This window comes from Emys orbicularis, chromosome 21 (genome assembly GCF_028017835.1).
Source record: "Emys orbicularis isolate rEmyOrb1 chromosome 21, rEmyOrb1.hap1, whole genome shotgun sequence".
Classification (NCBI taxonomy): Eukaryota; Metazoa; Chordata; order Testudines; family Emydidae; genus Emys; species Emys orbicularis.
The window spans coordinates 9,553,658-9,563,936 of record NC_088703.1 but is presented as its reverse complement, the minus strand read 5'-3'; the positions used below and the strand labels follow the sequence as shown (position 1 = coordinate 9,563,936).

At 41.8% G+C, this 10,279-nt stretch overlaps 1 protein-coding gene across 1 annotated transcript; it reads left to right on the top strand.

Annotated features, from left to right (window-relative positions):
* Positions 1-3,878: 3,878 nt before the first annotated feature.
* LOC135892888 (N-myc proto-oncogene protein-like) lies at positions 3,879-9,624 on the top strand. Its single transcript, XM_065420656.1, has 2 exons — positions 3,879-3,888; positions 9,104-9,624. The coding sequence occupies exons 1-2, from the start codon at positions 3,879-3,881 to the stop codon at positions 9,622-9,624; spliced, it is 531 nt and encodes a 176-aa protein (XP_065276728.1).
* Positions 9,625-10,279: the final 655 nt, after the last annotated feature.

Genomic DNA, 10,279 nt, shown 5'->3' with positions numbered 1-10,279 from the left:
AGTTCATTTGTTGCTTCCTAAAAAAAAAAACAGGGAGAGAGAGAGAGACTGAGGTGACTGAAGCCGGTTGCACTAGCCAGAGTTGTTTATATGAGTCAAGTCCTTATTTCTGTGCATAAGTTGTGAATGAACCCTCGCAACTTTCTGTGCATAGAGTCATTAGTCATAAATATTCATCGAGTCATTTGGCTAAACAATTTTCAGCCTTTGAGCTCTTTGCAAGCTGCTTAGTTAGACTATTTACTCTTAGCTACTTGTGGTGGATGTCATATGATATTTTCCCCTGCCCTTCCCTGAGGAGGTAGTGAGACACAGACTGGGCAGCTTCAAGATATTCAGAGAGCTTTCCTGGAATAAACTGTCCCCAAAAAGGAGGCTGACTTCCTTTGGAACAAGAGGGATTTTTCCATGGGTTTTCCTGCTGGCAAACTATATTCTAAATCCAATGCTGCTTCTTTTGGAGATAGCTCAGATTCTGTCTGTCTTGGGGCTTTATACTGCCACTTATCGCTATAGTATCAGAGTGCCTTCCACATAACATCAGGATCAATAATGAAATCCCTAGTAGACTTCGGGAAAGACTTGCTCGTTAAGAAACCATAGGCCTCTCTCTGTGTCTGATATCATGTGTCTCGGGTCCTGATCCTGCAAAGCACTTAAGCACATGTGTAACTTTTGCATGTGAGTTCTCCCATCCTATGCATGTGCACAAGTGCTGTCTAGGACCTGGGCTTTGGTCTGGAGGAAGGTGTGGGCCTCTAACAGGAGAATACATTTTCGTTTCAGTATATAGTTTACCCCCCGAAAAAGAGAGTTTTAATTAGTTAAAGCTTTGGATCCTTTGATTAGTATCTCGGGAGAACTAACTTACCTGAGTCTCTCTCATGTGGCTTGAGGCCAGGGTTATTATTTTGTTAAGTAGCCATTTCTGTAGGCCCCTAGTGTCCTGCTGTAATACTTTCTCCAGGACACAGTAAATGTCAACTCTGTCTCGCTGCGGACAAAACATAAAAGAGAATAAACAATTGGAAAAAGGTTTTCTTGATGACCACACAGTAATTTGGCTAATAAGCCCCTGTCCTAAAGAGTTTACAATCCACACATGAAATGACTAGCCCAAGTCTTATCATAACAGAGCAGGTCCATGGCCAGGAAGAGAATCCATGTCTCCTGAGTCATTATCCAGAGTTCTATCCACTAGGCCACACTGACTCCTCAGCCTGCATGCTCACACAACTAATCCATTGGCTTAATTGGTGTAAAACATGCCATGCCCTCCACAATCACTGCATTCAGCAGCACTTCAGAAGCAGCCGAGCAATTTACATATTTTAATCTTCCTGGAGAGAAAAGAGCCAGAATAAGTGCCCTTCACTGCCCCCTTATCTAGTTTCATTTATTTAAAACAAACAATAAAAATGAGCACCTTGCCCTTGCTCTATCCACTCCAGACAGAATTTGTAAATGTGTAATTACAAAATACCCAACTCCCGCAGTAAGTCCTCAACAGCTCCTAGGGGAAATTAGCTCAGCAGTTAGATCGACATTGACAGTCGCACACTCGAAGGTGACTTTTATGAGGCCCATCAGTGTAGAAATTCACAGATGATACTAAATATGGAGGAGTTGTGGTATCAGTTGGGACAGAGAAAAACTAAAGAGGGACACAGAGAAATTAAAAACCTGAGCAGAGAACAAGATTCATTTCAGAAAACTGCCAACTAGCACATCTGGAAAGGTGGTAGAAGTAACTGACATAATGGGAGGGAGAAAAGTGGGAAGCAACAAGTGCCCTGGGGGTGACAGTGAAAAACAAAGTCAACTTGTATATGCAAGGTGTGATGGCTCCCACAAAGAGCCATGTGGGTTGGGTCTTTTACACACAGGGATCATGGCACAAAGCAGGACGACACCAGTTCCTCTCTGTTCAGCTGAGGTGTGACTGCATCTGGATTGTTGCATTTTCTAGCACCACATTCCCAGAGAGCTCAACAAATTGGAAGTAATTCATGGGAGAGCAAAAAAAGAATGCAGGGGGGTGGCGGAATTGACTTCTGAATAGAGCCCTGCAACCTGACCCAAATCCTACGGGACCTGACTAGAGGCGTCAGGGTCAGGTTGGATGAGAAAACCCCTCTTGGACTCGGGTCAGGTCGGCTCTCCTCCTTTAGCCCATGGGATCGGCACAACCGTGACCGCATGTTCCTGCCAGCCACCACCTCCTTTCTGCGCTGCATGCGCTGTGGAGTGAGGATGCCGAGGAGTCACAGCATCTCTCTCTCTCTCTGCAGCACATACCCAGCACAGCAGGGGGCAGTGTCAGAGGATGAAGCCATTGCTGCACATTGTTGCCGCTGCGCTGGCCCCATGAGCAGGATGTGGTGGCAGAATCTGGTTTGGGGGGAAGGGTTGGGATCAGATGGAAAATGATTCAACCCTCTCAGGGTGAGGTGAGTGGGCTTGGGGCCCGTTCAGGTTGGGCTTAAAAATTGGGCCCGAGCAGACCTCTACTTCTGCAGACAGCCTGAAAGAGCTGCCTATGGCAGATGCGGCCAAGGGATGACTATGAGGGAGACATGATAATACCATACACCTATCTGAAGGGTGTGAACACCAAGGAGGGAGAGGAATTTTTTAGTATAATACATTTAGGTAAAAGTAGGAGTAATGGGATTAAACTAAAAAAAGACATACAATTTAATAACAGGAAAAATGCCCCAACTGTGAGACAGGTCTATTAGGCTATGACATAGTCTTCCTAGGAAAGTGGTGGAAGCTCAGTCATTAGGGGATTTTAAAATTAGTTTGGCCCAAACAGTGAAAAATGACTGCTGGGAATTCTCCTGCATTAGCAGGGAAATGGACTGGATGATCCAATGGGTCTTTTCCATCTCTGTCTCCTGTGAGTCTCTAAATCTATGTGACCTGCATGCCAAGGCCATAAAGCACTTTGGAATGTTCAAAGCCAATCAGATCTCTTGACTGGCCAAACATTCCAGTGGTTCTGCTTGACAAGGACTGCGTCTGCCCACTGCAATCAGACCAGACAGCTCCACTGGGGAGAAGCTCCTTCCATTCATTGTTAAACGTAAGGAGGATTTGTTTAATTGAAAATTGTCTCTGATAACTTATGAATACATAGGCACTATGTAATTCAAGTAATTAATCAAATTAATTAACATAATTAATTGAGTAATTCAAATAATTAAAGTACTAGGAGGCCATGTTCAGTTCTGAACTGAACTGCTTATCTTGGCCTTCTAGTACTTTAATTGAAACTAAAATGCCTTCTGTGTTGGCCCTTAATAGAGAAATGGACTTTGTTGGATGCAAGTATTAATCAATGGAAAAAGGGGTCTGAATATTACTCCTAGGGGAATTCTGCACTACTGCGCATGTGCATAATTAATGAGCCTAGGATTTAGAGCAGGGAGTCAGTTCACTTGGGTTTTATTCACATTCTTTTACTAACTTGCTAAGTGGTGTTGAGCAAGTAACTTAATTCCCTGTGACACAAATCATCCATAAATGGGGATAATGCTTACCATTCTCACAAGGGTGCTGTGAGTCTTAATTCATTAGTATTAGGTAAGTGCTTTAAGATTTTTGGATGAAGATGCTAAAGAAGGGCAAAGTATTATTGGAAGAGCTTACTGCAAGTCCTATAGTGTACTTTTACTATATCCAGCCCATGTACTCCACTGTGTGTAAAAGGACAATGCTTTCTTTATAGAGCATTATATCATCCTGATCTGTAATAACAGCATTTTGCATTCTGAGTTTATGCCTGAGGACAGAAGGATGAATACTGATTATACTGATGGTGCGCCAGGCCAAGTTCTATACTGAATTACCCCCATGCATTCCCCTATACCCCCATGAAGTCAGGTAGAATTTGGTGTGGACACATGGAAAGCAGATGTAATTTCATGAAATTGCCCTACCTCATCCTGTTGCAGTTTCTCTAGCAGAACTCTCACAACGCTAGCCAGATTGGTCTCAGCTATAAAGGCAATCCTGAGGGCAATTATGCCCTTATTTTGGTCATCCATATTTGCCAGGAGGGAAACAACCTCATTATAAACACCTGAAATTAAATAAAAGGATTCGGCTGGTTACCACTGATAGTAGAAATTGATGCCGGCCTCTTTAATTCACTGTCCAGTAAAGATTCTGCAGGAGCCCAAACACTGTGAGAAGTAGACCTGGGAATCATGTAAATCCTCTTCCTTGCGCCTGATGACCAGGTTTGTTTGCTGAACTACCCAATGTGTTTGCGGGGAAATCATAATGAAGAAAATTTGCTCCTTTCAAGTAGATCCCCACGTAAAATAATCTTCCTTTCCCTCTTTACTATCAATTCAAGAGTTTTGATCGCATACAGAATAATAATTTATGGTCAAAATTTTCAAAACTGGGTGCCTAAACTTAAGCTCCTAAATCCATATTAAGGCACCTATGCCCTGAGTCAGCATCCTAATCACATGCTTAACTCTAAGCCAACAAAGAGACCTAAAGTTAAGCACATGTTTAAGAGTTTTGCTTAGTCAGGGCCTCATTTTCAAAAACCCTGAGCACCCACATGTACCTATTGGCTATGCTGGGAACTTTTTGGGGCTCAGTATCTCTTGAAAATCAGGCCACTTTTTTAGACATCGGTATGAATTTAGAAGCCTAACTTTAGGCCCCCTGTTTTGAAGAAAGCCTTTAATCTTATTTTATGGTCGTTTAAATACTTGCAGAGAAGACTCATGGAACAGATTTCAGAGTAGCAGCCGTGTTAGTCTGTATCCGCAAAAATAACAGGAGTACTTGTGGCACCTTAGAGACTAACAATCTGGTTGCCTGTAGAGGTCATAAAGGACTTCCCCCCCCCCCATGTACCATTGACTAGATGTACGCTGTGAGTGGGGTCAGGTGGTTCCCTCCAACCTTCACCTGAAGCATCAGGGATTGACCATAGCAGGAGAAGGGACACCTGGTAAGGTGGACCAGTGCTCCAAGATGGTTCAGAGAATCTGTTTCCTTAGATGTCCTGCTCACATGCTCAGGGTCCAACTGATCTCCAGAGTTGTGGGTGGGAAGGAATTTTCCCCTGCTCAGATTGGCAGGGACCTTTGGGTGGGAGGATGGGGCACTGATCACCTGCTAGGATCATCTGGGTATATCTGACCTATTCAATTCTCTACCATTGCAAGGGCCTCAGGCATTGGTGGAACCGCAGTCTCTCCTGTTCTCTGCCTATGGCACACAACAGTTTAGTCTCCTAAAGACTGAAATGTTTTAGTCCAAGACAAGTTTTTGGGTTCAGTGTAGGGTTGCTAGGTGAAATTTTAATGGCCTGTTAAATACAGGAAGTCAGGTTAGATGATCTAAGGTCCCTTCTGGCCTTAAACTCTATGAAACTATGAAATAGCTGATATATTAAAAAAATCTGGATTTTATCTCCCATGTATCTCTTAGCTGTGGGCAGAAATTCTCCAGGAGACTTAATATTTAACAAGAACTCTGAAATGCCATATTTATCTGTCTCCATTGTAACAGCATTCCAAAGCATGAAGGAGGAACTAACAAGATTTCCCCTTCCCAGGAAAGACTGCTTGAGGTTAGGTGATTGCCCATCCTTTATGCAAATTGCATCCTTCACTTCTAACACCCAGATGCAAACTGAATCATAACTATCCTACATTGCCCATCTAGCTGCAGTAATGATAATGTCGGATTAGGAGCACTAGTATTGCTAAGAAATGTGACCCCATGCTTTCTTATCCTGCATTTAAGATATTAGCAGAGCTTCATTTAGACAGCTAGAGGAGAAGTCCTTCTGCATTTTTTGTTCTAATTTCCCCCATCTCTGATGGATTCCACAGCTAGATGTTGGCTCCATGGATGCAGAAGACACAAAATGAGGACCCATAATAAACATAAAACAACTGGGAGAAAGATGGAAGATCTCCCCCATAGCATTCAATAGAAACTCAGATTCTCAGGAAAGTTTGCAGGTCCAGAGGCTGTAGGCCAACTCCTCAACTGGTGTAAATCAACACAGCTACAAGGAAGTCAACAGAGCGACACTGGTTTACAGCAGCTGAGGTTCTGGTCATATAAATGGAGAACATTACAGCTAATCTATCTGTATGCCTATGCTTTCTAAATGTGTTTGTGATTATAGAATGGATATCGAGAATACAATGCTGACCCTTACCTCTGTCGGTTTCCTCCTGCTTACTCACAAATTTATTCATGTTTAATACTTCCTCCGGTCCGACCTCCAAAGAGCTCCCGTACTGATAGGCAGCTGGCCTCTCAGTCAGTCGTGTCCAGGATAACCAGTTAAGATTATGCAAGCACTATTATGACATCCATGTGACTGTGGCACACCACATAAGCTGCTGCTGACCAGGTATGTGCTGTAATTACATGGTCAAGATCCTCAAAGTTATTTAGGCTCCTAACTCGCACTGAAATCAGTAGATGTTAGGAACCTTAATACATTTCAGTATCTGGGCCCATACATGTAAGCAGTCCAATAGGTGGCTAAATTTGCTGCAGTGTCGAATTTCTCATTCTCTCTACGTCATTTTGAATTTTGGTTCGGTCCCTCTCTCAGTTTGCCACACTTTCCAATATCGGTTTAATCTGAAAATCTGCTCCTGGTTGAATTTATATAAAATAAAAGCACCAAAGAAAGAGAAGAAACGGCCTTGGAGAATGCACAGTGACACTTGAGTGTGGTTGGTTTCCTTTGCTTTTTAATTTGGTTGATCAAAAAGCCAGATGAAACCTTATTGAACTGTATTACAAATATTGATTTTATATTGTTTTACAATGAATTGAAATTTATACTTCATTTCCATGTCCTGCCAAACAAATCAACGACATTAATTTTTATTGTGTTTAATACACTGTGGTGTCATATGTATGGCCATATGTAGAGCCAACACTTGATTTTGGAAGTTATGTTGCCTTTAAAGCATTCAGAGGGATGACACTCTTTGCAGTAAACCATATGGAAAAAGAATTCCAATTACATTTGTCCCTTGCTATGCATAACTTATTTTGTGCCTTTCTACCCTTTCTGATTTTGTCCTTACACATATATGCTATTCTTTTGTACTCCGCCTTAGTAATTCATACACTAGTGCACATTTAATGTTGAGACTAATCACACATATGCACAAGATATCACCTACGATGCAGGACAGGTAGTGCAACTTGTGCATTATTCAGTTACACCTCTTACTGTAATATAAAATTCACCTGTTATCACTATAGGTCTCGGTGAGAACATGCACAACTGGTAAGCTGTGACTCTTACTGATGCATGCTGTCTCTGTGTTTAGCACTTCAACATGCAAGTTCTACACTAAAAAAGCACACTTTTGCTGGAAAAATGAAAGACATGTTTTGCTACCAACTTTAACAGGGCATTTTCTCTAATACTGTTTCCTCTAGTGTGTTTATTTGGGTTGCACCTTCATGTGTCCTCCTATTGTACAACCTGAAAGTGCAGAAAACTGTCTGTTTTAGGGTTCTAATTTAAATTTTGCAGAGATCCCCACGTATTGTGTCTGGGTGTGAGTGTATGCACTATCTATCTCCATCTATCTGTAGATAGTTAGTATATGCAGCCTATTTTTATCCTCAATTAGTGCATTGTTGCTTTTAGTGCATATCTTGAACACTTAAAAACCTATGGATTGCTGTTTGTCCTGAGAATCCACACAGATATGTTAAAAGAACAGGACTACTTGTGGCACCTTAGAGACTAACAAATTTATTAGAGCATAAGCTTTCGTGGGCTACAGCCCACTTCTTCGGATGCATATAGAGTGGAACATATATTGAGGAGATATATATACACACATACAGAGAGCATGAACAGGTGGGAGTTGTCTTACCAACTCTGAGAGGCCAATTAAGTAAGAGAAAAAAACTTTTGAAGTGATAATCAAGATAGCTCAGTACAGACAGTTTGATAAGAAGTGTGAGAATACTTACAAGGGGAGATAGATTCAATGTTTGTAATGGCTCAGCCATTCCCAGTCCTTATTCAATCCTGAGTTGATTGTATCTAGTTTGCATATCAATTCCAGCTCAGCAGTCTCTCGTTGGAGTCTGTTTTTGAAATTTTTCTGTTGTAAGATAGCCACCCGCAGGTCTGTCATTGAATGGCCAGACAGGTTAAAGTGTTCTCCCACTGGTTTTTGAGTATTATGATTCCTGATGTCAGATTTGTGTCCATTAATTCTTTTGCGTAGAGACTGTCCGGTTTGGCCAATGTACATGGCAGAGGGGCATTGCTGGCACATGATGGCATATATCACATTGGTAGATGTGCAGGTGAACGAGCCCCTGATGGTATGGCTGATGTGATTAGGTCCTATGATGATGTCACTTGAATAGATATGTGGACAGAGTTGGCATCGGGCTTTGTTACAAGGATAGGTTCCTGGGTCAGTGTTTTTGTTCAGTGATGTGTGGTTGCTGGTGAGTATTTGCTTTAGGTTGGGGGGTTGTCTGTAAGCGAGGACAGGTCTGTCTCCCAAGATCTGTGAGAGTAAAGAATCATCTTTCAGGATAGGTTGTAGATCTCTGATGATGCGCTGGAGAGGTTTTAGTTGGGGGCTGAAGGTGACAGCTAGTGGTGTTCTGTTATTTTCTTTGTTGGGCCTGTCTTGTAGGAGGTGACTTCTGGATATTCGTCTGGCTCTGTCAATCTGTTTTTTCACTTCAGCAGGTGGGTATTGTAGTTTTAAGAATGCTTGATAGAGATCTTGTAGGTGCTTGTCTCTATCTGAGGGATTGGAGCAAATGCGGTTATATCTTAGAGCTTGGCTGTAGACAATGGATCGTGTGGTGTGTCCTGGATGGAAGCTGGAGGCATGTAGGTAAGTGTAGCGGTCAGTAGGTTTCCGGTATAGGGTGGTATTTATGTGACCATCGCTTATTAGCACAGTAGTGTCCAGGAAATGGACCGCTTGTGTGGATTGATCTAGGCTGAGGTTGATATGTTACTAGTTTTTAAATGTCAAGGTCCTGTGTGAATATTTTTTGGCGAGAACAACTTACTTTCTTTATCTTATATTTTGTATTTCTAAAGATGAGGAAGAGGATGACGTGGAAGACATTGAGGTTCTGGCAGTGGAGAAAAGGCACTCTTCCTCCAAGAAGACAGTTATGACTATTATTCTAAAGCATTGCACCCCGATTCACCAGCATTATTACTACACCGCCCCTTCCCCATACATTGAAAGTGAAGACGCCCTGCCACAGGAAAAGCTAAAAAATGAGGTGCCCCATGTCACAAAACCCGTGATCCAACCAGAGTCTAAGAGTTCAAGTCCTCAAAATGCAGAGTCAGAGGATAGCAAACGTCTACGCCTCAATTGTCTGGAACGTCAGCGGAATAAGGATCTGCGGTCTAGTTTCCTCACATTAAGGGACCATGTACCTGAACTGGTTAAAAATGAGAAAGCCGCAAAAATACTCATCTTGAATAAAGCCACTGATTATATCCATTCCCTTCAGGCAGAGGAACACAAGTTATTGCTAGAAAAGGAAAAATTGCAAGCCAGACAACAGCAGTTGCTAATGGAAATAGAACACATGGAGACTTGCTAAACTTTTTTTTACCTGACCTGGACAGTCACTGCCACTTTGCACATTTTTGATTCTTTAAAAAAATAATTGTGTTTTTTGATGTTAATGTTGTTTTACTTTTGATCCAATCCTTGAAGTAGTTGACGAACTATATTATCCGGGTAGAGAGCGCATGGATGTTCTTGCAAGGAGGCTGCCAAACAATGAGACACTGCCCTCATATTGCTTCTTAAGAACTATAGATGTTCTTTAAAAGTTGTGAGCATTTGGAGCTACTGATGGCACCTAGTTGAGTTTAAAAACATTGATTCCTAATTTTGAATGGGGCTTATGTTCTACCAGATGTAACTTCAGGGGTTACCATTTGTACTTCTGTGGGAATTTTCTGTAAACACCATGTACACACTTGCCTTTGGTACATGTCTTGGATTATGAGAGGTGGCTCTTGCTACCAGTATTCAACTGGAAGTTCATACCTAAGTTCAGTAATACCTCAATGTTTGAGGAGCATGTTTTTGTATACAAATATATTGTTAATCTCTGTTATACAGGCAGGGTAAGAATTAGTACAGTACCTACTTTAGTATGATGCGGAGACATAACTACATTTGATACTTATATTTTCATATGAAAATGAGTTCTGAGAGTTGGGAGTAGATATTACTGTATCACTTTT